Source organism: Triturus cristatus, chromosome 6 (genome assembly GCF_964204655.1).
Source record: "Triturus cristatus chromosome 6, aTriCri1.1, whole genome shotgun sequence".
In the NCBI taxonomy this organism is placed as follows: domain Eukaryota; kingdom Metazoa; phylum Chordata; class Amphibia; order Caudata; family Salamandridae; genus Triturus; species Triturus cristatus.
Genome location: NC_140589.1, coordinates 165,769,531 through 165,797,142, shown reverse-complemented (window position 1 = coordinate 165,797,142; position 27,612 = coordinate 165,769,531). Strand labels below are relative to the sequence as shown.

At 50.6% G+C, this 27,612-nt stretch overlaps 1 protein-coding gene across 1 annotated transcript in view; it reads right to left on the bottom strand.

Annotated features, from left to right (window-relative positions):
• The window catches only part of FDFT1 (farnesyl-diphosphate farnesyltransferase 1), a 182,620-nt gene that overhangs the window by 109,095 nt on the left and 45,913 nt on the right, over nt 1-27,612 (bottom strand). Inside the window, exon 3 of the mRNA XM_085610437.1 lies at nt 8,078-8,261. Within this exon, the coding sequence (XP_085466563.1) occupies nt 8,078-8,261 (184 nt within the window). The remainder of the gene's footprint in view (nt 1-8,077; nt 8,262-27,612) is intronic.

The window sequence follows — 27,612 nt, the reverse complement described above, 5'->3', positions numbered from 1 at the left end:
GAGGAATCTAACTAACTAATGTTTCTTACAGATACATCGTTACCGAAGGCAAGTAACTTGTTCATCTGAAAGAAACACGTTAGTTAGATTCCTCACCTTAGAATAGATACCCAAGCAATACCAACCCCGGTGGTGGGTCTGCGAACCAAGATCACACCAGAAAGTCCTGGAGGACAGAACGGCCAAAGAAGCCATCCCTCCGGACTTGGCTGTCTAGGCAATAGTGCCTGGCAAACGTGTGCAGCGAAGCCCGCGTTGCCGCCTAACAGTTGTCCTGCAAAGGGACTCCCCGTCCCAAAGCAGTAGTAGCCGCTGTGGCCCGAGTAGAATGGGCACGCAGCCCAACAGGCGGTTCCTTTTTTGCCAAGGAATAACAGATTTTTATACACAAAACGACCCACCGGGAGATGGTCCGTTTGTGTACAGCTTTTCCCTTCTTTGCACCCACGTAGCCAACGAAAAGCTGGTCGTCCACCCGGAACTGTTTAGTGCGGTCCAAATAAAAGGAGAGCGCACGTTTTGGGTCCAGACGGTGGAGCCGCTCTTCCTCTTTGGAAGGATGCGGAGGCGGAAAGAAGGTGGGCAAGGTGACAGATTGCCCAAGATGAAAGGGAGTCACCACTTTCGGTAGAAAGGAAGGACGAGGCCGAAGGACAACCTTGTCCGGATGAACAGATAGAAAAGGAGGCTTGGACGATAGAGCCTGGAGCTCACTCACCTGTCTAGCCGAGGTGATGGCTACCAGGAAAGCAGTCTTAAGAGTTAGAAGACGAAGAGGACAATTGTGAAGAGGCTCAAAGGGAGCGCACATCAGGAATGTCAAGACAAGATTCAAGTCCCACTGAGGCATTACGAAAGGGACAGGAGGGAACGTGCGAGTAATGCCTTTAAGAAAGCGTGACACTACAGGGGACTTGAAAAGAGAAGGCTGATCTGGAAGCCGTAAGAAGGCAGAGAGAGCAGCAAGATAACCTTTCTAGGTGCCCAGGGCAGAGCCCTGCCGGGCCAAAGAAAGAAGAAAGAGGAGAACCTCAGAAAGAGGGGCGGAAAGGGGATCCACAGCCTTTGCTGTGCACCATGCCACAAATTTGTTTCACCGGCAGGCGTATACCGTCTTTGTGGAGGGACGCCTGGCTGCCAGAATGATATCACAGACTTCAGGCGGCAAGTCAAATGGCATCAACTGCCGCCGCTCAATCTCCACGCATGGAGGTGGAGGCTGGACAGGTTCGGGTGTAGGACCGTCCCCTGCTGCTGCGACAGAAGATCCTCCCGAAGGGGCAGACGTATCGGAGGATCGGTCAACATACTGAGTAGCTCGGGATACCAGTACCTTCGTGCCCAATCCAGAGCCACCAAAATGACTTGGGCCCGGTCGCGCTTGATCTTCTTCAGCACTCTGGGCAGAAGTGGTATAGGCGGAAAGGCGTACAACAGACCGCAACTCCACTCGCGACGAAAAGGGTCGCCGAGCGAGTGCCGCCTTGGAAATTCCAACGCGCAGGACTGCTGACATTGCGCGTTCTCTTCGGTGGCGAATAGATCTAACCAAGGCTCTCCCCACTGCTGAAAGAGACCTTGCGCCACCTCGGAGTTTAGACGCCATTCGTGATCCATCATGCACCGGCGGCTGAGTTCATCTGCTCTGGCGTTCAGAGAGCCCGCCAGATGTTGAACCCCCAGGGTGACGCCCAGGTGTTCCAGCCATGTCCAGAGGAGCAGAGCCTCCTGACAAAGGGTCCACGACCCCACCCCGCCCTGTTTGTTGCAATACCACATGGCGGTGGTGTTGTCCGTGAACACCTGCACGACACTTCCCCGGACAGAGGGAAGGAAGGCTTTCAGTGCAAGTCGGATCGCTCTCAGCTCCAACAAGTTGATGTGGAGGCGAGACTCCGCCGGAGACCAGAGGCCTCTGATCTCCGCCTCTCCCATATGGCCACCCCATCCCAGGAGGGACGCATCCGTCACTACGACATGCTCCGGTAGGGGTAGGGAGAGGCTCTTGCCCGTGACCCAATCGCGGTCAGTGAGCCACCACTGCAACTGCTGTGCAGTGCCCTCCGAGATCAAGACATGGTCGGACAGGTTGCCGTGATGCTGGGCCCACTGAAACTTCAGGTCCCACTGCAGAGCCCACATGCGCCGCCTGGCGTGATGCACTAGTAGGATGCAGGAGGCCATCAGCCCCAGAAGCCGCAACACTAGCCTGACCGAAACCCAGGAGAGACGCCGAAAGATGGGAATCAGGGCCTGTATATCCCGGACCCGCTGTTCCGGTGGATGAACCCGGAACTGCGCCGAATCGAGAACCGCTCCGATGAAAAAGAGCTTCTGAGAGGGACTCAGGTGTGACTTCGGCACGTTGATGGAAAACCCCAGCAAATGCAGGAGATCCGCCGTAGTCTGGAGGTGGGAGACGACTGCCTGGGGCTAGCCCGCCTTCAACAACCAGTCGTCGAGATAGGGGAAGACTGGAACCCCTGATCTGCGCAGATGAGCTGCGACCACCGCCATCACTTTCGTGAACACCCGAGGTGCACTGGTAAGGCCGAAGGGGAGCACGGTAAACTGAAAGTGCTCCTGAGCCACCGTGAACCGCAGGTAACGCCGGTGGGCCGGCAGGACGGGGATGTGGAAATATACGTCCTGCAAGTCCAACGCTACCATCCATTCTCCAGGGTCGAGGGCAGCTAGAACCTGAGCCAAAGTTAACATTTTGAACCGTTCCTTCCGGAGGAAGGCATTGACGTTCCGGAGGTCCAGGATAGGGCGTAGGCCCCCTTTGCCCTTCTTGGGAACCAGAAAGTAGTGGGAACAACAACCACGACCTACTTCTGGGCTCGGAACGCGCTCGACGGCCCCCTTGGCCAAGAGGGCCGAAACTTCCTCGTGGAGAAGATTCAAATGATCCCCCGAGATACGGTGGTGCTGCGGTGGCATGGCTGGAGGGGTCGTCTCGAAGGGGAGGGAGTAGCCCCTTCGGACGATTTGCAGCACCCACCTGTCCGATGTGATGGACCGCCAGTGGAGCAGGTGATGGCGAACTCTGCCGCCCACTGGCGTGGAATGGGCATGAAAGCTCGGACTAGGAAGGCTTTGAGGCGGATGCTGCCGGGTGGATGTGGACTGACCGCGTCGTCCTCCAGTACCGCCGCGGCGGAAACCACGTCCGCGACCGCGTGCAGGTTGGTTCTGCGGCCGGTGGCTAGGCGGACGCGAGGAGGAGGAGCCCCTTCCTTGGCCACGAAAGGAGCGAAAAGCGGAAGTTTGTGGCCGTGGGGCCGAGAGGCCCAAGGACGTGGCCGTAGCCCGGGAGTCCTTGAAGCGAGCCAGCGCACTGTCCGCTTTGTCACCAAAAAGGGCGAGCGCCATCAAAAGGCATGTCCATGAGGGTGCTCTGGACATCCCCTGAAAAGGACATGGACCGCAGCCAGGCGTGACGTCGAAGCGCCACTGTGGTAGAAATCGCCCTACCCAGCGAGTCCGTAGTGTCAAGCCCACATCGGATTGCATGGCGCGCTGCATCTCTCCCATCGGCCAGGGCCGAGGAAAGCCACGCCCGGGCCTCCTCCGGGCACAGTGGCAGCATGTCCTCCACCGCATCCCACAGAGAGTGGGAATAACGGTCCAAGAGACAGGCGGTGTTCAAAGGCCGCAGGCCCAAACTGAGCGAAGAGAACAGCTTCTTACCAAACTGTTCCAGTCTCTTGGAATCCCGGTCCGGAGGAGCGGACGGGAAGGAGGATTGGGAGGTAGAGGCCTGGATAACCAGACTCTCGGGGGTGGGGTGTTGGGACAGAAAACTGGGGTCGCCCGGAGCAGGGCGGTGGCGCCTGGCAACGTTCCTGTCCACAGGAGGGACTGTGGAGGGCTTGGACCAGGTGCCCTGCAGAACGTCAGTGAGGGCCTCATTGAATGGCAGCAGAGGCTCAGTGGAGCATGCGGCAGACAAGCACCTCAGTGAGGATGTTAGTCCTCACAGCCACGGCAGGCAGCTCTAGCCCAAGGGCTTCGGCCGCCTTGCGCAGCACCACAGAAAAGGCTGCACCCTCCTCCGAAGCCACAGTCGGAGGAGAGATGAATCCAGTGTCTGGTGAGGTATCCAACCCACTGGCCTCCCTCTGTTCATCTGCCCAGTCCTGAGCAAGTTGGCTCTGAAGGGCCATAGGGTCCTCAGACCCCTCCCAGTCGCCCCAGTCATCTGATTCCTGGTAAACAGGAGGAATGATCGGAGCCGGTCGATAGACAATATGTGTCTCTAGCGCCATCGGATGCGGCGTCGGGCGGCGCTGCATCAGCGTCGGGACCGGACAGGGGCTGAACCGGGGATCAACGTCGACCGGAGCCGGCGTTGGGGGTGGTATCGGTGTCGGCGCCGGCAGAGGAGGCGTAACGAGGTCGACCGGCGTCGTCGGGGGCCCAGGCTCGGGCCCCTCAGGGACCTGCGGCGTCGGGGCCGGAGCCTCCAACGGCGCCGGAGCCGCCGGCATGTGAGGTCGCCCAGTCGAGTCCGCGGGGCCCGAAGGCACACCAGCGGGCGTCGACGGCGGGGCCAGGTTCCTCATGGCCGAGAGGAAGGCACTGACCTCCCCCGGCGTCGCGTCAGTCCCAGGGACCGTCGGGTATGGGGACTTGCGCGGCGCCTGCGGCTCCTGCGGAGCCGCGGGGATGGAACCACCCGGACCCTCGGCCGAGTCGCGCGACCGGCGAGGGGAGTCCGAAGAGCGGTGTCGCTTCTTGGACTTCTTGGAGTGCCTCGACTTACCCGAAGACTTCGAGCCAGACGAGTGACGATGTCGAGTGCGGCTCCGCGACCGATCCTTGGACCTCCTCCTGTACCGGGATCGAGAGCGACGTGGAGCCGAGTGGCGAAGCTCGAGAAGCTTGCGGGACCGCTCCCGCCTAGCTTTCGAGGTCAGGGCCATACAGTCGGAGCACGACGCTGCGTCGTGGTCGAGGCCCAAGCAGTACAGGCACCGGCGGTGATGATCGGTCACCAACATCAGTCGATGACAGTCGTCGCAGGCCTTGAAACCAGGCATCCTACCGGCACCAGAGTCGAGAATTGACCAAAAAGAGTCAAAAAAAAGTTAGTCAAAAATTGACTAAAGGGGGTAGCTCTCCCGGATCTGCGCTTGCTGGCACGGAAAAAAGAAGAACTGACGTCAGCGCGCGAGGGCGGAGTCTAAGTACTCCGACGACGTCATTCCGGCGCACGACGCCGACGACGGACGCGGAGCCGCAGACGACGCCTAGCGACGCGCAAGGGGTATTGCTGACGAAAAATCTTCCGGATCCAGTCTGACGCCTGGGGATATTCGAAGGTGAGGAATCTAACTAACGTGTTTCTTTCAGATCCAGTCTGCTACAGACTCCGGATGATCGAAGAACCAGGCCCTAACATCGGCCTTCACCCTGAGCCTGGCCGGGAACAACATGGCGAATTTGTAGCCCTTGTCCCTCGGACTCTTCTCGATTTCCAGGAAGGATCGATGTTGCTTCTGGACCAAATGGGTGAAATTGGGGAAAAAAGTTATGTCTGTGTTGTCATATCGGAGCGGGGGTCCCGTTCTGGCATGCTGAAGTAGAACGTCCAGGTCTCAGAAGTGGAGGACTCTGGCCAGGATTTGACGAGGGGGTGGGTTTCAGACGACCCACAGGGACTCTGTGGGCCCTCTCTATAACTAAGAACTTCCCGAGCCCCTAGGGGTTGCAGGTGCTTGAGGATGAGGTCCTCCACGAAAAGGTCAGTTGCTTGGCCCTCTGCTTTCTCCGGAACACCTAGTATGCGCAAGTTGTTGCGCCATAGACGTCCTTCATAGTCATCCAGTTTGGCTTCTGCAAACTTTTGAAAGGTTTGTAAGTCTTTCATGTCTGATTGCAACAGAGAGGTATCCTCTACAAGGCTCGCAGTTGCGAGTTCCACCTGCTTAACTTGTTCACTATTCTTGTTAAGGTCTGCTCGTAGCAGGTTAACTTCTGGAGATAGTGTCCATCGTTTGTTCCAACGAGGTCTTGATCCCCGCTATTGCCTCCATGACGTCTTTACGGGTGGGTTCTGGTTCCACTTCTCCCTGTGCTCCCGCACTTTTGTCTGTGGGCGGAGGGTCTTGCAAGGACGACTTGGGGAGAGTGTACCGGTCCAATTTGTTCTGCTGTACGGGTTTGTTGCCTCTTGTGGATGACATTGCGCCTCTCTCAGACCGTCCCGGTCGAATGAATAGTTAGGAGTATGCGTCAGGGCCAGACCCCTGCGCCCACCCCAGGGCGCCAGCGACGGTGGCCCCCCACTGGTCTATGCTATCTCTGATGAGGTGTCTGTAACTTTGTCCTGCGCCTCACGCACACTCCTGGCCCTTGGTATGAAATGCTGCAGTTATTAGGTAGGGAGACACGGAGCGCGCCACACCAAGGGTGGATCTGCTCTTCCTCGCCCCAGTCTCTGAATAGGCCAGACCTCTGGAGGTTTGTGTAGTTATGGTCTGCCCCTCGCCTTCGCCTTGCATCCCGTGGGTAACACCTGCTGGCCCCGCACCCCGTGCTGGTGCCGTTATGCCGGGTCTCAAGCCGCTCTCGATATCATTGAACTCGTGGAGGCCCAGTATGGAAACTCACTGAGTCATCCCTCTTCACTGCGCCATCCGATGCCGGGTTTATTAGGCGCTCTCGTTATGCAGCTGTGCAGCCCCAGCCCCTGCCGCCGCCGGCGTCCTCTGTTCGGGTGTCGCCGGGGATAAAGCAGCGCCGCAGACCCGGGATCCGCGACGTGGCCAACCCAGTTGCGTAAACACGCACGCCACCTCAGCTCAGGATTCAGGGAGCTTTGCTAGGCAGCGGCCATCGCGCTTCGTTGCCTAGCCACGCACCGGTAAACCTGTTTTTATATCACTTTCCTTGGAAAATTTCATATCCCATATGCAAGTTCTGATAGGCTGAATTAACATGTTGGGTACGAATGTGAATGGATTCTCAGACAGATGCGGAAAACATCAGTTTTGCACACTTCTGCATCTACTTGGACATTAGGGGAATAAATAACTTGCATGACCAATTGAGGTAATCCCTGAATTAATTATTCAGCCTTGATAAATCTCAAGATTGTTTTCGCTTTCTGACCCTGGGAAGAGAAGAAACACTTTCTTGGAATTGGGATGAGAAAAGATTAACTTTGGGGTAAAGGAATACATCTGCATGCTTCTGAGACAATGGAGGCTGTAGCTCTGGCAGGAACTGGCAGGGATTTGACAAGTAGCGGGTGCACTTTCAAAGCCTTACAAGTTTGTTACAATCACCAACACTCAACATACCCTGACCCCAGCCGTGTCATGTTTGAGGGGAGATTACTCCCTAACCTCTTGTGCATCCTCCCAGGTGGTGAATGGTCATTCCCAAAAGGCCCTGTAGGAACAGCTATGCCCACCCCATCTTTACAAAGTCTCCTTAGTGGTCAGAACAGTTTCTGGCAGCAGATCTGCACCAGCTACAGATGGCAACAGATAACAGTTGGGAAGTTGAGAGATTTTCCATCTGAAGAAGAATATTCCTAGTCAGAGGACAGAGAATGGGACTGGCTGGGCAAAACAAACAAACTTGAAAGACAAAGCAGTGGACAGTATGGCACTGCAGGTAGAATGTGTATCAATCTAGGTAGGGTTAGCTACTTAAAAGTCAGAACGTCATACCATGCAAGATTCAAAGATGATCTAGTATTCAGTTTCTTGAATAATTAGGTCAATCCTTCTACTGAAGTCCTATGACATTTGGGCAATTTTTGGAGTTTGATAATGGAGTATTAGTACTCCTAATTAGGGTGCAACATCCTAAAAGAAACAATGCCCAGCGCTGCCAAGCAGTGTTCTCCTGAAAGGTATCCCACTTAGGGTGAAAGCTGCACTTCCTCCAGTAATGGCAGGTCATTGAGACAGCCTCCAAGGTAAATACAGGCTCAACAGCTATCCAAGTAACTTTTAATTTTCTCCCAGAGCAAGCAGTTGGTTACATGCAAGCTGGTTCAACTCAATAAAATAGAAAAAGACATGAATTCTCCAACAGAAAAAGATGATTGTTTTCCTACCGTAGGAAAGTCTTCCAGTACTTGTCTGTCTTTTTCCTTGCTTTCCATGTATCTCCACTCAGGCTCATACAGGTAAGTGTGGAAGTCATGCAACAATGGGATCTTGGCTTCCAAGCTGATAGTCATGTCGTCTTCTATGGTGTCCAGTGCTCGAAGCACCAGGTAGAAAATGCAGACTGCGTGGCTGTGGTAAAAAGAGCCATAATTAGAACGGACAATAAAAATGTATTTGCCTGATGCACATGCCTAAAAACAGTTTTAAGAAGAACATTACATGGAGCAACCAATACACTAAACACATTTGCATGATTACAGAGCAACGTGAATTCTCATTTAACAAGTACATTTGTACTGGGCTGGATTCATCCTAAAGTGATCAAGGAGGCTAGAAAGCTCCAACAACTGGGACGCTGGCCTGGAGTTAACTGCTAATAATTAAATGCAAATATTTCTCTATAGTGGATTTGAGCTAAAGAGCTCAATGTTACAGCACCGGTGGTGCCTAGAGGTATAATACCGTACAATTTCATGTATGTCAAAGCAGAAGGTTCAGTGCTATTCCGGATTGCTTTGTTACTTTTTAGGTTTCGCCTAGCGACACAGTGCATGCGCTGCTCGCTTGCGAGATCTACTGTCGTCGATTTTTCTGCCGAAGGGGGACAGGAGATGTGCACGCGTACGAACTTGTCAAAGGACAGCATGGAAGCGCGAGCCGAACGCTGAAGTCACGCCCCACTTGGAGGAAATCAACCCACTCACGAGCCCGGCGCTTCAGATGACAGAACGAGTGGTCCACACGTACTTTGGATGGGTAGAAACAACGGCGCTTGCCCAGCTCCAGACAGAGGAGAGAGGCTCGTATCTTAGCAATCGATCAGCCTTCTACAGTGCGTGTATGCTGTGGAAAGGGTGATCCCACGCTTCCGGGGCACATCTTCATTGCACATGCCGATGCCTACCCGCCCTCCCTTAACCACCAAGTCCTCACCACCGAGTCACCCCGCCCACACCATACCATGCTTCCCGTAATAATTTGCGTCATCGGTACCCCCCATGCTGTCTGAATGCCGCACCCTGAATCCCAGCCTGCTTTCACTCGTAATCCTGCGAACTCCGCCGTGCGCTCCCTCCCCACTCCTCGTCAGTTAGTCTGAAGCCCTCCAATCCACCCACAGGCCTTCCTCCCTGCATCCACACTCCTTTCTGGTCAGGTGGCGTTAGGTCTTCCAATGAAAATAGACGGGAACTCTCACAGTGAGCTAACCAGAGAGAAAAAAAACACACACCGTAGAGAGACCCTCCTGCACGCCGCACCCTCCTTGTGCAGACACTGCAACTAAAACAGGCAGCACCATAAAGAGGGGTTATGTGCGTGCTGACATTCGTGTCCTCGCGCATGCAAGAGTAGCGCATTCTGGTACTCGTAATCTTGCTGCACATTAAATCTGCAAATACTAAACAATGGGCTCTGCTCACTCCCCAAACAGCAGTGGTTTAAATCAAGGACTGTACAACATCTCTGGTTGGAAGTAAAAGACCGCAGTTTATTTAAATTTGCCGCTTGTTTTTTGTAGGAGCGGGGAGATTTAGGAATTTACCCACAATCACAGGATGTTGAACCGATGCCCAGGCTCCAACCTGGTTCCCTAGCTCCAAAGTCAGCAGCTCCACTGGCCGTTATGACGGCTTTTGGGTCCCAAGTCCTAACAACACGGCTGCTTGGTATTCATGGGCAATTTGTGAAGCAGGTTCAGACTTTGCAATAGAGATGCTCAGTGTCAGGTTTGCAGACTATTCCTTTGTGAGGGGAAAGCTCGGAGGTGGCAGATTTCAGAAAATAAGAATGCATAGGTACTAGCGCCAGCAGGAATCACAGAAGCACCATCAAAGGCTGCGTATCTAAACAAGGCCTTAAAATCTGCTTTTCGATCTGCATGGGTACATTCCTGTCAGGAAACCATTAGATTAGGTTTGAGCTGGGGACGCATCACAAGTGAAATGGAGGGTGAAGAAGTGCGTTGATGAGGATGTGAAATATTTGTATAGTACTTAATGGTGAATAGGGCCGAGTCGCAAGCATCGCTCGGACCAGTGACATTTGGAGGAAATCAACCCACTCACGAGCCCGGCGCTTCAGATGACAGAACGAGTGGTCCACACGTACTTTGGATGGGTAGAAACATCAGGTGGTGAGAAACATATCTGTGCAATATTTAAGGGTGACATTGGTTTTAATGACCAAATGGTTTCATTTTTTTTGGTTCTTGCACTACAGCCTTTGATGCCAGGACAAGAACTGCTGCTAATATTTTTTTTGTATAAAACAGTATTTTTGATTATTTATCTTTAAAGTTTAGAACATTTGGAGATTTGGCAATCGTAGTATTATTTTAAAGACTTATGATACACCGATGGTTTAAGTGCATAATGTCTCGACCCAGCCATAACTAGCATTTGAATTTTGGTATTGAGCACAGATGTGCAAATTTCTGAAAAGTTTTTGTTTACTTTTACACACTTGGTTTTGTGGTAGTCTAGCGATTAAATTTTTTGGGTCTGCATTTTAAATATAGCGCGAACCCGACCCCAAGGTATTGGAGCAGTTTACATGAATAAGCACCAGTAACATCACAAAAGGAGAAATTCATTTTTGCTAGGTCTCGCTTAGGCAGTGCATGCGCTGCACTGAGGCATGCTGTATTGGAGTATAGAATAGAAGCCCCATCCACTCGCCGCCCATATTTGTCATTGGCTTGTGTCATTGTCCTTTGTAAATGCTGACTTCGGATTCATTAATAGGCTTGTTAGTCCCTGGTTAGTACTGCCTGGTCTTCATTTGTAACCTCCCATGAGGACTGGCCCTTTTACTTTAGTTTTTACACGGTATGTATTTTTTAGACTGTTAGCACTATTTCCTTTAATGAGTTTCTCCTACTCCAAGAACAACATGCTTTCCTGCAACATCCAGCGCACCATGCCCACTTTCACTTTCCAAGCAGCAGGGACAGTGGCGACCGCTTCTTTGAATAGGCCTCGCATTTATAAGAGTTGTAACTGACAATGCCTTTTATTTATGTGTTTAATTAGCAAAACAGATAAATAAAAGGCATTATCATTTACAATGCCAATAGTTTAAACTGTCGCAAACGCGAGACCTATTGCATTACAAGTGCTTGTTTTACTTCTCAATACTATATACCATGGGTACTCACAAACATTTTCCCAGACACCAACAAGTATTGTTTGTAGCATGACCAAGGGCCCCATTGATGCCAGCAGGGTGGAGGGGGGTGGGGTGTAAGGTGGGCGTAGGGGAAGCTAAGCATGTGCATGGTGTGGACTGTGAGAGTTATTTTGAGGGTCAAATCCTCTTTTCTTTGCGTTTGTCCCCTTAATTACCATTATGTGATACAGGCGGGTGAGCCACAGATGGTTAGAGTTAAATTTGTGGCTCAACTTTAGGTTTTCGTGAATCCTTGAACCCAAAACAAACCAAGCATTCATGTGGCCTCTGTTTGTCGCTCACCCTCTGACATCATGCACCAAGAATTATAGACAAAGCATTAACTTTTGATGTAAAACATGAAAGGGAAAGATCTAGTGACTGAACTACACAATGTGGAACCAGAAAAGCTGGATCAATCCCAAGTAACAATCGCATCCCTCGTCAGGGTGAACCACAAAAAGTAATTAAATTAACCTGTGCTTAACCCTCTGGCAGCTTGGCCCAAAGCAGTCAGGCTTAACTTAGAGGCAATGAGTAAAGTATTTATGTCGCGCACACAGTAATAAAGTGAAAATACAAGAAACATTTCAAACCTATTAGAAAAAATAGAGCACATTTTAATAAATAAAATGATACCATAACAACAAAAATCCAATCAGTCGACCTATGGATATTGAATTTAAAGGTTTTAGGGGAAAATAGCACTTAGAATTCACAAAGAGCCACTCAGTTATCTGGTTGCACTGGACAAGAGGCAAGTCACAAGTTCAGGCCAAACGCAATGGAGCGCAGGCTAAATGCAGGGACCAGGTTAGTCCAACTGAAGTGTTACCTTTTTAAGTACGGCGTGAAGGGTGTCGTCCGTGCTGGTGGAGACCACAAGGATGAGGCTTTTGCTGCAAAGAGTAGGTTGAGTATCCCGAAGGGCCATTACTGTAGCACACAAAGCCAGACGTTGCTGGAACTTCGCGTTGGTTGATCGCAGAGGATAGTTGCAATTGTCACAAAGAGCAGGTCACACTGGAGCTTTTCGTTGGTGGTCATTGTGGCATGAGAGCACTGGCACTAATGGGCCTTTTTGTGGTTGCAAAAGCTTAAGCTTCTGTTTCTTTACCTTTTCTTCAGGAGGAGCTCTCCCCTATGAAGGTTTCAGGAACTGGTGCTCCTTTTGGGGATCGGGACTCACTACAACAGAGGCCTGAAGCAGGGCTCAGGTAGGTCCAGTTGGTGCTGGGCAGTTGCAAGGAGACTTATGGAATCTTTCTGTATCCCGGTAGCTTGCTCAGGTCAGCCAACTACCCTTGGAGTCACTCTGGGTAACTGGGATTCAAGGCAAGCCCGCCCAATCTTTGTTTCTTCAGACAGCAAGGGAGTCCCCTCAGCAGCAAGGTAGTTCTTCTGAATCTTCCACAGGTCCATGAGTGTTCCGATGGTAGGTTCATAAAGTCCCATTTTTATGCCTGTGCTAGGCTTGTGTGGGGAAATTTCCCGGCGCGACCCGCAAAACTAGTTCTGGTCAGTTTACCCATTCCCTTGGTCCTGGCTTCAAATTGTCTGGGGTGACAATAGGAAGGGCAGCTCTGGTGTCACGTTCTTTTTTGGGCGCAGTCAAATAGAGCCCTTGAAATAATCAGGGACGGGGGCATCTCCTCCCCAGCCATCCTGTCAGGAAGACCCTCTCTCCTCACACCGAGGGTTCCTTTGGCTCAATGACTGGAAGAAATATGCAATCCACAATTGCAAAGCCATTCACAGTCATGAGACCCAGGACACTGGAAGAAAGGTACAGTTGGTTGGAACAACAGAAGAACAAATGTTACTTACCTGTAAACTGTGGTTCTCCAGTATTGGTGTCTTTCATAGATTCACATGCTTGAATATTCCCCATCGTCGAAGTGGGAGTCCCACGGTATATAAAAAGCAATAAGTGTCATGTATATACATAAACGTACATAACCACATAATAGCATATACATATCCAAATAAACTTTATATACAATTCAGAAATAACATATCAAGTGAAAATACCATGGGGTAGTATTGACGCATACGAAAGCATTGAGAAAAAGAATCCCTTTACTGACATAACATTGTCGTTTTATAGTCCAAACTCCAGCCAATCAGGCGCAAGCAGCCTCTAGAACCTTCTCCTCAGAGGCTCAGGCCCTCAGAATTTCGTAGCACGAGTGACAAAAGAGCCGAAAGAGGAGAAGAGAGCCTCTGAGGGGAGGAGGGTGGGTCGCATGTGAATCTATGAAAGACACCAATACTGGAGAACCACAGTTTACAGGTAAGTAACATTTGTTCTTCTCCAGTATTTGGGGTGTCTTTCATAGATTCACATGCTTGAATAGAATAGTGAGCAGTAAGCAGCAGCCGCCTGACAAGGCCGTAATAATATTGCATGAAATACAATGACAATGTATTTAATACGCAATTAAGAATTCCCAAGGAGGGGGGAAGTAGCAGAGGCTCACCTTATATAAACAGATTCCGTAGAACTGCTTGTCCCACAGCCGTGTCCGCTTTATTAATCGATTCCAGGCAGTAGTGCTTCGTGAACGTGTGCCTGCTGGACCACGTAGCTGCCCGGCAAATCTGATGGATGGGTACACCAGCGAACAGGGCAGTGGAAGATGACATGGCTCTCGTTGAATGAGCCCTTACTCCTGAAGAAAGAGGCTTGCCAGCCCTTTGATGGCAAAAGGAGATTGCTGAAGAAACCCAACGGGCAATCGTGGGCTTGGTAAACGACTGTTCTTTACAAGTGCATCCGTAGGCCACAAACAGCTGATCCGACTTGCGAAAGGCTTGTGTTCTGCTAATGTAAAATTTAAGAAATCTCTAAGTCCAGAGAGTGTAAACTCTGCTCCGCCGGAGACTGCGGATGCGGGAAAGAGGTTTTTAAGATTACTGGTTCATTGAGATGGAAATCGGATGGCACTTTAGGCATGAAAGCCAGATTAGTGTGGAGAATAACGCAGTCCGATCTGAATTGAAGAAACGGTGGTTGTATTGTAAAGGCGTGAATGTCACTGACTCTGCGGGAGGACGTCAGAGCAAGGAGGAGGGCCACTTTCCAAGTTAAAAATTTGAAATCTGCAGAGTGGATTGGCTCAAAGGGCGCCTTCATGAGCTGAGCCAATACGATGTTTAGACGCCACGTGGGTGGAGGACGCCGAATGGGCGGGAACATTCGGAAGGGACCCTTGAAAAATTGCTGTATTACTCTAGATAAATAGAGAGAGGACGAGCCATCCTGCCGAAAGCGAGATATTGCCGCTAGAAAGACCTTTAAGGTAGAGTGTGACAGTCCAGACTGCGCTAACTGCAGGAAGAACGGCAGAATGTGTTCATGGATGTAAGTGAGCAGACGCACACCAAAGACAAAATCGCTTCCACTTTAGCTTATAAGTCTTCACTGTGGAGGGCGCCCTTGCCTTAGCTAACACTTCCCTGCAGGCTGGTGGAATGTTCAAATGAGCAAATTCAAGGTGCTCAGGTTCCAAGCTGACAAGCTGAGTGAATTGGGATTCGGATGGCATATCCGTCCGTCGTTCATTGTTAGAAGGTCCGGCCTCGGGATAAGAAGGATGGGTTCGCATTGGGAGAGGAGGAGCAACTCCGAGAACCATGCCTGCCGAGGCCACCGTGGAGCTATGAGGAGCATCTGGCACGGTTGTTGCCGCATCTTCCGCAACACTCGAGGAATCAGAGGGATCGGTGGAAAAGCGTACGCAAATATCCTGTACCAATTTATCGAAAGGGCATTTCCGTACGACCCTTTGTGGGGAAACCAGCTTGCGTAGGACTGGCATTTGGTATTCTGAGGGGTTGCAAAAAGGTCGATAGTCGGGCGACCCCAAAGGCCGAAGATAAAGTCTAGAGTCGGCTGATGTAATTCCCACTCGTGGGTCGATGACGTTGACTGACTGAGTGCATCCGCCAGAGTATTGGAAATGCCGGGCAGATGGACTGCCTGGAGCGTAATCCGATGGACTATGGCCCAACTCCCAACTCTGAGCCAGACGGGAAAGCAGCGGAGATCTTGTCCCGCCCTGCTTGTTCAGGTAGTGCATGCAGGTGGTGTTGTCCGTCTGAATGAGGACTGACTCCCCCTGGAGCTGGAGGCGGAAGGATTTCAACGCCAAGAAAATGGCCATCAGCTCCAATCTGTTGATGTGCCAGAAACGCTGAGCCGTTGTCCACCTGCCCTTGACGGATAAATCTTGAAGATGTCCGCCCCAGCCTTCCATGGATGCGTCCGTGGTAAGAACGAGCTCTGGGGCTGTTGTTAGACAAGATGTTCCTGCTGCGATGTTGGAAGGACGGGTCCACCAATGCAGCGCCTGAGCCATGCGGGGTGTTACCACGAGCTGGTCGTTGAAGGAACCGGAGACCTGACGCCACTGCTTGTCCAATTCCTCCTGAATGGTACGACTCCTCAGTCTGCAATGTGGGATCAAAGCGATACATGAGGACGCCATCCCCAGAAAAGACTTTAATGTGCGGACTGAAGCTGACTGTTTTGCTGCGATGGAGCTTGCAAGCTGTCGAATTCGTGCTTGACGTTCCGCAGAGGCAAAGGCCATAGCTGTGCTCGTATCGATGGTCGCGCCGAGAAAGGTCTTGCACAGGGCTGGCGTGAGCTGAGACTTTTGCAAGTTGATCGACAAGCCCAGAGACTGAAACAGACTGAGACAGCGCTGAGTATCGAGGGCCGCATGGTGGGAGGATTGAGATTTGATGAGACAATCGTCCAAATACGGAAATATTTGTATGCCCGTCAGTCTCAAATGAGCCACCACCGGGGCCAGGATCTTTGTGAAGACCCGCAGAGCTGAGTGGAGGCCGAAGGACTTTGAATTGGAAATCCCTGTGACCCACACGAAAACGTAAGTACTTCCTGTGGCGTGGAATTATGGGCACATGGAAATAAGCATCCTGAAGGTCGATTGTTGTCATGAAATCGCCCTGAGAGAAGAATTGATGGATGTCCTTTAGCGTGAGCATGCAGAATGATTGGTCCTTGAGAAATTTGTTGAGCGACCTTAGATCGAGGATGGGGCGCCAATCCCCAGATTTCTTTAGTATGAGGAAAAAACGGGAATAGAACCCCAATCCCTTTTGTGATTTCGGAACCACTTCAATGGCCCCTTTTTTGAGCATTATCTGAATCTGATTGAAAAGTTCTTTGAGGTGAGCGGGAGGAGGTCCGGATGGAGAGATGTGTGGTGGAACCTTCACAAACTCTAGGGCATGGCCCCTTGAAATAATGTCCAGAACCCAGCAGTCCGAAGTGATTGAGGACCAAGTTGAATAGAACTGGGAGATTCGTCCTCCAACAGGAGAAAGGGGAAAACTTGAAAAAGGGGTCGTTTGATGTACCCAGTCATTGTTTTTTGGAAGAGTTTCCCTTGTAATTTGACTTTCCTCCAAAAGATTTGCCAGACTGCTGTCTGTAAGACTGTTGTGGCTGTGAGGAATAACGTTGTTGTCCTTGGTTGTAGGAGCGGTACTGGGAAGAGGAGCCACGAAAAGAAGAGGAGGTGCCGCGGCCGCGCGCACCCCGAAAGGGCTGCTTCCGGAACTGGAGAGTGCCGAGGGAGCGAGTCGTCTCTGTGTCCTTCTTGATGGCTTGCAAAGCGTCCTCCACATGCTGGCCGAATAAAGATTCTCCGTCATACGGCATGTCCAGAATTTTGGCCTGTACCTCCTGACAGAACGAGGTGAAACAAAGCCAACCCTGTCTTAAAACAGCCGCTCCAGCCAATTGACGAAAACCCGTGGAGGCAATGTCGACGGAGCAGTCGATGATTTCGGAGGATGCCCTCTCACCCTCTTGCAGGATCTTTAGAGCTTCCGCTCTAGAATCTTCCGGGATAAGCTTAACCAAAGCCGCCATGTCCGACGACATTTGTCGATCGTAACAACCGAGGATGGCCAAAGAGTTTGCTGCCCGGACTGTTGTTGAAGCCATGGTTGAAAACTTTTTGCCAATGGCATCCAGGCGGCGGCCATCACAATCCGGAGGGGACTAGAGCGGAGACGACGGATTTTTGGAGCGAAGTTGCGCCGCCTGGGTGATCACCGAGTCTGGCTTAGGCTGAGACACTAAGCAAGCTGGGGAAGAGTCCGGGGCCTTGTACTTTTTCCTCCAGTCGCGGGAGGACAGCCGGGATGGAGTTAAGCGTCTTCATCAGTTTAATGCCCTCGTTCCAGAAAAAATCTAGAATGGGCACGGCTCGTACCTGCTTCTGCGGCTGGGACTTGAAGTCGTACAGAAAGCAGTCCTCTTCCCTAACCATCATGGGAAGGTGAAAGCGTTGAGCTGCCCTGTCCATCAGTTGATGGAATCCTGATATGTCGACAGGTGGTGAATTTACTGGCGATGTTGGAGGTGATGCTGGCGAATTGACTTGATAGTCATCCCAGTCCGCCATAGAGTCATCATCATGAAGCTCTCCCTCCCCCGTATCCAGATTGTCCACCACCTCATCTGTTGCAGGGGGAACCAATGCAGGTGCGGATGGTGTCGGCATCGTTGGCAACACAGGGGTAGACGGAACAGCAGATGGCGTCTGACGTGGAGAGCTATGAGAGGAAGCTGGAAAGCGACGATTATAATCTTCCAACATGAATTGAAGGTTGGAGAGGAGCGACAACGGAAGCTGCGCCATGGGAACTTGTGCAGGGGGATGTTGCTCCATAATCTTGCGCATAATCATCCTCTTCGAAATCTTGGCATTTTATGTGAAGTTCAGAAGGACTACGAGCATCTCGAAAAGAGGACTGAACATCGTCATCGGAGTCCGAAACCTCCTCAGCAACCGTGGGGAATAGCTGATGAGGTGACCGGTGGCAGCATAACAGAGTCCAGCGCAGCATGACGACGCCGCAACAAGGTGTCGTCCACAGATACTGGCGCTGATGTAGACATTGGCACCAAAGGCATCGTTGCAAAATTTGACACCTCCGTCGTCGAGACAATCGTCGACGAAGTCGTCGATGAAGTCGGCGTCGACAAAGCCGTCGACGAGGCCGCAGACGTTGACGAGGGTGCCGACGAGACTGCCGTCGACAATGAGACTTCTTCTTCTTCACTATCGTCGACGAAGCCTTGGACGTCGACGGAAGCACCAGCTTCCTAGTCGTCGACGAAGATGATAGTGGAATCGTAGACGAAATAGTCTTCAGGGAAACACACCACTGTCGACGGTGAAGACGTCGTCGACGATGAAGGAAATCTGCTCGACACAGTCGTCACCGTCGTCGACGAAGTGGCAGATCTCGTCGACGGTTTTGCGCGTTTTTGACTGGAAACATGCGCTGACGGAGTCAGACGCCTGAGAGCTAGGTCTCGGGGGCGCTGGCGTGGTAACAGAGACTTGGCCTGTAGACACTTCCTCAAGATGAAGTCTCTTCTTTTTCAGAAAGGGAGACGGCAAGTCCTGAACACTACCACGCTTGGAGTAGACTCCTGTTCGAATAGAGGCTACACTCTCCACCTCAGAAAGGGGGTTATCCGCATCCTTTAGTTTTTGAAGCCACAATAAAAGGCGACCCTCCCTGTCCTTCAAAGTCTTTTGAGAGAAGGTTCTACAGATTTTACAGTTGGCCACCTTATGGTCAGGGTAAAGACAATAAGGAATATGCTACTTACCAGTATGCATCTGTTCTTGGCATGTAGAGCTGCAGAGTCACACACTGAGGATAAGATCGCCATCTGGTGTTGGGCTCGGATGATTGCAGGTTGTTGTTGTCTTCGGAAGAAGCTTTGGTCACGAGGTTGGTGACTCCTCCCCTGGACAACAGTGCGCATGGGCATCCACTCCATCGTCAGATTGTTTTTTCGCCATGATGGGAAAAGATGGAGTGTATAGGAATGAAAGAAAGGATGTCCATGTGTAATGTCTAAGTAAGACGGATGCTGGAACAGATACAGGTCCCGGGGAGGCGGGCGGGCGTGTGTGACTCTGCAGCTCTACATGCCAAGAACAGATGCATACTGGTAAGTAGCATATTCCGTTCGAGGCATATGAGCTGCAGATCACACACTGAGGATAGATTATACAGCAGTGCTTCCCCTTAGCGGTGGTCGCCTGTATCTGTTGCAGCAGCTTGAAATAAAGTTTTTAGGACAGCCTGGCCCACTGAGGCCTGTTGTTTGGCCTGCACGTCAACACAGTAGTGTTTAGTGAAGGTATGCGTGGTAGACCACGTGGCTGCCTTGCAAATGTCTTCTAAGGGAATGTTACCTAAGAAGGCCATAGAAGCCCCTATTTTACGCGTGGAGTGCGCCCTAGGGGGAACTGTAAGTGTACGTTTAGCCTTTAGGTAGCATATTTGGATGCATTTAACTATCCACCGGGCTATACCGGATTTGGAGATCGGATTGCCTTTATGTGGTGGTGCGAAAGCAACAAAGAGTTGTTTCGTCTTTCGAAAAGGTTTTGTCCTGTCGATGTAATAAAGCAAGGCTCTTTTGACATCTAAGGTATGTAGGGCCCTTTCAGCTACGGAGTCTGGGTTTGGGAAAAAGACTGGTAGCTCTACTGATTGGTTAAGGTGGAAAGGGGAAATCACTTTTGGAAGAAATTTAGGGTTTGTCCTAAGAACCACTTTGTTACGGTGTAGTTGTAAGAAAGGTTCCTCTAGTGTAAGGGCTTGTATTTCACTTACTCTGCGTAGGGAAGTGATTGCGATAAGGAAAGCTACCTTCCATGTTAGGAATTGTAATTCACATTTGTGCATAGGTTCAAATGGGGGACCCATGAGTCTTGTGAGAACCACATTGAGATTCCACACTGGGGCAGGTGGTAATCTTGGGGGAAGAATTCTTTTGAGACCTTCCATAAACGCTTTGATGGCTGGTACCTTAAAAAGGGACAGGTGTTGCCTGTTTTGCAAGTAGGCTGCCAAGGCTGCTAGGTGTAAAGGTATAGAGGAATAGGCTAGATTGCATCTTTGCAAGTGTAGTAGATAGCAAATGATGTTTTGGATGGAAGCATCCAATGGATGTATGTCATTATTAGCGCAGTAGATGGCAAATCGTTTCCATTTAGCGGCATAACACGCTCTAGTAGTAGGGCGTCTGGCTTCCTTTATGATATTCATATAGTCTGGAGGGAGATTGAGGTAACCGAACTCTAAGACCTCAGGACCCAGATCGCTAGGTTCAGTGTTTGAGGATCTGGGTGTCTGATTTCTCCATGGTTCTGGGTTAATAGATCCGGGGAGAGGCGTAGCCTTTGATGTGGAACTAAAGATAGTTCCAGAAGTGTGGTGAACCACGGTTGACGTGCCCAAGTGGGAGCTACTAGTATTAGTGTTAGTGACTGTTGTTTTAGTTTGCGTACCACAAATGGAACTAGTGGGAGAGGCGGAAAAGCGTACGCAAATCTGCCTGACCAGTTCATCCATAGGGCATTGCCCTTCGACTGTGGGTGTGGAAACCTGGCGGCGAAGGTTGGGCATTTTGTGTTTTCGGGAGTGGCGAACAGGTCTATGTCTGGTTGTCCCCACTTTTGGAAGAAGGGGAGTAGAATCTTGGGGTGTAGTTCCCATTCGTGGATCTGCTGTGTGTGGCGACTTAGGAGGTCGGCCACTTGATTGTGGATCCCTGGGAGATGTTCTGCTAACAGGTAGATGTTTTGGGGAATTGTCCATCTCCAGATTTGCTGTGCCAGTTGGGACAGTTGGAGAGAATGTGTCCCTCCCTGTTTCTGTATATAATACATTGTCGTCATGTTGTCTGTGCGTATGAGGACAGTTTTGTTCTTTAGGTGAACTTGAAAGGATTTTAGTGCTAGGAACACTGCTAAGAGTTCCAGGTGGTTGATGTGGAGCAGTTTCTGTTGACTGGTCCATCTGCCCTGAGTGGTATGGTGAAGGAGGTGGGCTCCCCACCCTGTGAGAGATGCGTCGGTAGTTAGCACAACTTGTGGAAGAGGCTCTAAGAACGGTCGTCCTTTGGACAGGTTGATGGTGTTCCACCATTTCAGTGAGCGAAGTGAGCGACTGTCCACCAACACCAGATCGGTAAGTTGTCCGTGAGCTTGGTTCCACTGTTGTGCTAGACATTCCTGTAAGGGACGCATCTGAAGTCGTGCGTGTGGGACTATGGAGATGCAGGACGCCATCATGCCTAGGAGCTGCATGAACACTCTTGCTGGAAGAGATGGATGAGTTTGAAATTGAGAGATGAGATTTTGTATACTGGCTATCCTGGCAGTGCTGGGATAAGCAATGGCTTTGGATGTATCTATGGTTGCTCCTAGATACTGATGTAAGTGGGAAGGTTGTAAATGGGATTTGGGGTAGTTGATAGTGAACCCCAAATTGTGGAGAGTTTGAATGGTGCGATGAGTGTGGAGAACGCATTTTTGGTGAGTATTGGCTTTTATGAGCCAATCGTCCAGATAGGGGAAGACATAGATCTGTTGTCTTCTGAGGTGCGCTGCCACGACTGCTAAGCACTTGGTGAACACTCTGGGTGCTGTTGTTACTCCGAATGGGAGAACTGTGAATTGATAGTGTTGCCCATCTACCACAAATCGTAGATATTTTCTGTGAGCGGGATGCATAGGGATGTGAAAGTACGCGTCCTTGAGGTCCAATGTGGCAAGGAAGTCTCCCTGTTGTAACAGTGGGAGGACTTGTTGGAGGGTGGTCATATGAAAATGATCTGAATGTATATACTGGTTTAGCAGTCTGAGATCCAGAATGGGCCGTAATGTTTTGTCCTTTTTGGGAATGAGGAAGTATAGAGAATACACCCCTGTTCCCTGATGTTGAAGAGGGACTGGTTCTATCGCATGTTTTTGTAACAGGGATTGAACTTCTTGTTTGAGGAGAGAGAGATGATGTGAGGACATTGGACCTTGTTTGGGTGGTATGTTTGGGGGGGATTGTTTGAGTTCTAGGCAATAGCCAGACTGGATAATTTGTCTTACCCATCTGTCTGTGGTGATGGAAGTCCAGACAGGTAGGAATTGTTGGAGTCGCCCCCCGACCGGAGTGGAATGGTCTGGGGGGAGTGGTGGCAAGTCACTGTTTGGTGGCTGGGGAGGTGCGGGTGTTGTTGTTGTTGCCCCGCCCTCGACCTTTGTTATTGTTTCCCCTATAACCTCCCCGGAAATAACCTCTGTTAGGGGATGTTTGTCCAGAATTTTTAAAGGTGGACGTGGTCTCAGTTGCTGTGTTTTTGGAGCCTCCTCTATAAAAGGAGCGACGAAAGGAACCCCGGTTTTGAGGAGACCGCAGTGCTCCCATGGACTTGGCAGTTTCATTATCTTTTTTCATTTTTTCTAATGCAGTGTCCACTGCAGGGCCAAATAACTGCTCTTGGTTGAAAGGTTGAGCTAGAATTGCGGTTTGAACCTCTGGTTTAAAACCGGAAATACGGAGCCAGGCATGTCGTCTGAGTAAGACGCTAGTATTGACCGCCCGAGAAGCAGTGTCTGCCGCATCTAAGGCGCATTTAATAGAGGCATTAGATATTAACTTGCCTTCTTGAATGAGGTCAGCGGCCTGGGATTTAAAGGGATCAGGCAGGTGTTGCATAAGGTCCTCAAGTTGGTCATAATGCGCCCTGTCATACCGGGCTAACAGGGCCTGGGTATTGGCAATACGCCAGTGGTTCGCCGCCTGTGCGGCGACTCGTTTGCCTGAGGCCTCTAAAAGCTTAGACTCCTTGTCTGGGGGGGGCGTTTCTCCAGTTGTCTGTGAGTTAACGCGCTTCCTGGCATTTGATACGACCAAGGAGTCTAAAGGGAGCTGGGCTTTAATGTATGCAGGGTCCTGCGGGGCTGGTCGGTACTTTTTTTCGATGCGGGGGTTGAGAACCCTCGCACGAACAGGGTCTTTAAAGACCTCAGTGGCATGCTTTATAACCCCTTTAATCATGGGAAGAATGTGAACAGTTTTTTGTGACTGCTCAAAAGTATCGAGGAGAAAATCCTCTTCAAGGGGGTCCGTGTGCATAGTGACACCATGGAATGTTGCTGCCCTATTTATTAGTTGGCCAAACCCCAAATGGTCATCAGGAGGGGAGGGCTTGGAGGGGTAGGTAGTGGGGTCAGGCATGTCAGGCATTGGATAAGACCAGTTATCTACTGGTGCTGTGTCTGGAAATATAAACGGGTCGTTTGGATCAACAGGATCATTAAATAAATCAGGGTCCGCCCCTCCCCCTAAGTCATCATTATCATCCTGTGGAGGAGGTGAATGATAGGGAGATGGTAAAGGTGAAGGAGAAGGAGGAGGGGGGGACGGGTTAGGAGGTAATACAGGAGAGGAAGGACGAAGTGGTGAAGTGGCACAGTCCTTTTTCCGTATGGGAGCTGGAGGAGGTGTAATGTCCAGCTTCCGCTTTTTATATGGGACGGCAGTCACATGTCCAGTGTCGGGATTGATGTAGATCCGCTTTTGAGTAGGATCTGGCCGAAAAAGTTCATCTGGTTCCGAAGGTGGTGGCGGCGACGGCCGCTTCGGGTCTTTATGAGCTTTTTTCGGTGTGGACGTAGTTTTCGGTGCCGATGATGTTTTCGGTGCCGAAGGATGTTTCGGGTCCGATGGATTTTTCGGAGCCGATGGATTTTTCGGAGCCGATGGATTTTTCGGAGCCGATGGATTTTTCGGAGCCGATGGATTTTTCGGAGCCGATGGGGTTTTCGGAGCCGATGGGGTTTTCGGAGCCGATGTATGTTTCGGTGCCGATGTGTGCCGATGTATGTTTCGGTGCCGATGTATGTTTCGGTGCCGATAGCTTCGGTGCCGAGGGACTTTTAGGCATCGATGTCGAAGAACGTTTCGGCGCCGGTGAAGACTTCGGTGCCGAGGAACGTTTCGGTGCCGAAGGAGATTTCGGTCTTGAAGCCTGTTTCGGTGCCGATAGTGGTTTTTTCGGTGCCGAGGGTGTTAAAAGGCACAATCAGATGAGGTTTGCTCGAGCCCGAGCCACCTACAGGCTTAGATGTCTTCGGAGCCGGGCCCGAGGGCGGGGCTTCTGAAGAGGATTTTCGGTCGCGACTGGGCCCAGCTGGCGGAGTCTTGACCAATGCTTTTTTGGATGGGGCAGGGGCAGGGGCAGGGGGGGTGGTACTCACACGCTGCCCTGGAGTGACGAGGTCATCGGAATCGTCGGCCTCGGACACGATCTCGAGATCTTCGGTGTCATCTTCGGGAACATCTTGAGCAAAGATGTCCTCCGGTTCTGGAGCTGGTTTGGCCATAATATGGCGTCGAGCTCTTCGGTCCCGGAGGGTCTTCTTCGAACGGAAAGCGGCACAAGCTGGACAGGTGGACTCGTTGTGTTCCGGCGACAGGCAGAGGTTACAAACCTCGTGGTGGTCACTGTGGGGGAACTTCGCTCCACACTGGGGGCATTTTTTGAAGGGTGTCCTGTCCATCAGCCGCTTCCGGAACCGGTCCGAGTTGATTTCGACGTCGATGGAATGAAGATTAAAGAGTTAAATCGATTGCTAGAAGTTTTCTGCTGGAGCGGAAAAAAGTTCATCCGAACCCAATGGCGGAAAAAAACAATCTGACGATGGAGTGGATGCCCATGCGCACTGTTGTCCAGGGGAGGAGTCACCAACCTCGTGACCAAAGCTTCTTCCGAAGACAACAACAACCTGCAATCATCCGAGCCCAACACCAGATGGCGATCTTATCCTCAGTGTGTGATCTGCAGCTCATATGCCTCGAACATACATTTGTCATGAGGGTCCTCAGAAAAGAGCCTTAACTTCCCACAAGATGAACAGGGACGGAAAAGAGACTTCTTACTTGAAGACATGATGAGAAAACTCAAACCAGAGCAAAGAACTGAGCAGAGCTCAGGGAGACTCCCTTCACACGACGTGCGGTAGAAAATCTGGGGGCCTGAGCCTCTGAGGAGAAGGTTCTAGAGGGTGCTTGCGCCTGATTGGCTGGAGTTTGGACTATAAAATGACAATGATATGTCAGTAAAGTGATTCTTTTTCTCAATGCTTTCCTATGTGACAATACTACCCCATGGTATTTTCACTTGATATGTTATTTCTGAATTGTATATAAAGTTTATTTGGATATGTATATGCTATTATGTGGTTATGTATGTTTATGTATATACATGACACTTATTGCTTTTTATATACCGTGGGACTCCCACTTCGACGACGGGGAATATTCAAGCATGTGAATCTAAAAACACCCCAAATACTGGAGAATGCCAACTTTCCAAATTGTAACCTGAAATCTGACAAAATTAAAGAGGATTTTAATTTATAATAAATTTGAGTGTAACCAGCATATCTATTTCTGCTCCCAATCCAAAATTAGCATGTATCAACTGAAATAAGGTAACGCACATTAAATATATGGGAGAACTAGCCTTACAGCAAGGAAAAATGACTTTAGGAGCATTTCACTGCCAGGAAATGTAAAACTTAAACTTACATGTCCTACCTTTTAGATATATGCACCCTGCCCTATGAGCCCTTACGGCCTACCATAGAGGTCACTTATATGTATTAAAAAGAAAGATTTAAACCTGGAAAACAGTTTATTTTGCTGGGTCGAAATGGAAGTATAACAACTGCACACAGGCTACAGTAGCAGGACTGAGACATGTTTTACAGTGCTACTTTAGTGGGTGGCACAATGAGTGCTGCTGCCTGCTAGCAGCATTTAATTTACAGGTCCTGGGTAGAGGTAGTACAATTTACTAGGGACTTACAAGTAAATTAAATGTGTCAATCACGTACATGCCAATTTTACCATGTTTTAAAGAGAGAGCACAAGCATTTAACCACAGGTTACAAGAGGAAAAGCGCACAGAGTCCTTTTAGTCCTTCGTTTGCTGTTTGCAGGATGCAGGGGACCGGGGACAGTTCCGCTGACCCTCTGAAGGTCTTGGTTCATGGGTGAAGGCTTGCAGGTTTCCCGGGTTTTGGGAACTCAGTACCTGCAGGACAAGTCGACTTTTGGTGCAACAGGCTACGTCAGCATGCAGGCCAGCAGGGTTGGTGCCAAGTAAGTTGCTGGGTCTTCTGTTCTTGCCGTGCGACTCTTCTCGTTTATCTTCAGGATCTGCTCTTCTGGAGCCATGGCTTCCCCTAAATACTCAATTTAGGGGTGTTAAGGGAGTGTAGGGTAGTAGCCAATGAGCTTATGACCCTCGGGGTCACTATGCTCCCTAAATGACCACTTTCTGTTGGAAGTAGGCATAACCTTGTCTCAGAAGTCTTACGTATGCCATCACAAAGATGGCTACTTCTGAAATGCTGTATCCACTCAGTTTAGCTCATCCTAGGGGGTGGTACTAGACTGGGGTGGCAGGCCTAAGTGACTAGCTAAGTTTCCCGCCTGTCCAGGTGCCAAGGGTGCTCTGGAGAAAGGGGGGGGGGGGGGTTGCCTTCCTTTCCTGTGAGGAGACCCAGATTAGCATTTCAAAGGCAGCATCTTTTTGAAGCTTGCCACCCTATGAAGGCTAATCAGCAGGTCTTCCTGTGGGAGGGACTGTGACACCCTCTTCCGGACAGGCTTTTGTTCTGGGTCCTCAGAGCAAAAGGCTCTCATTCTATGAGATCAGAACAGTGTCTCGGGTGGCAGGTTGGAAGAAACCAGTCAGCGAGCACACCAGAGGCTGGTAGATTTTCAGGGGGCATCTCTAAGGTGCCCTCTGTGTGCATGTATTGGTAAATCCCAACAGTGGAATCAGGGTGCGTTTACCAATATGAGATGTTTGATACCAAACATCCCTATCTTCAGTGAAGCCATCATGTAGCTGGTGGAACTCGTTTTCACCAGCGTCTTAAAATGGCTTCCCTGGTCACTTGTACTGGAAGTAATAGGACTGACCAGCACTGGGGCATATCGGCTCATGCAGGTATGCCCTCGAATGTAATAATCAGCCCCCTGCCTTACGACTGCCAGGTCTGCTGTAGGGGTAACTTACAAATATTACATGAAGTGTTAGGGGACATGGTACAAAGGGATGTGCGACATGTTGTGGTTTCACCTTTGTATGCACAAAGACACGCAGCCTGCGATAGCAGCCCTGCATAAGCTTGGTGAGAGGTCTCTTAGGGTGGCACAATGTGTGCCGCAGCCTTTAGGGACCCTCTTTAGTACCTCAGGCCCAAGATACCAGGGACTTACAGAGGGGACTAAAGGTTTTGATTATTGGACTGTGGAAAGGAGGCTACAAGTACCCCATTACCGCGATGTCCGGGCGCGAGGATCCTGTCCCCCGCGCCCGGTCGATTAACGTCCCGGTCACACAGGACACCCTCTCTTTCTCGTTCCCTGCAGGTACCGCCTC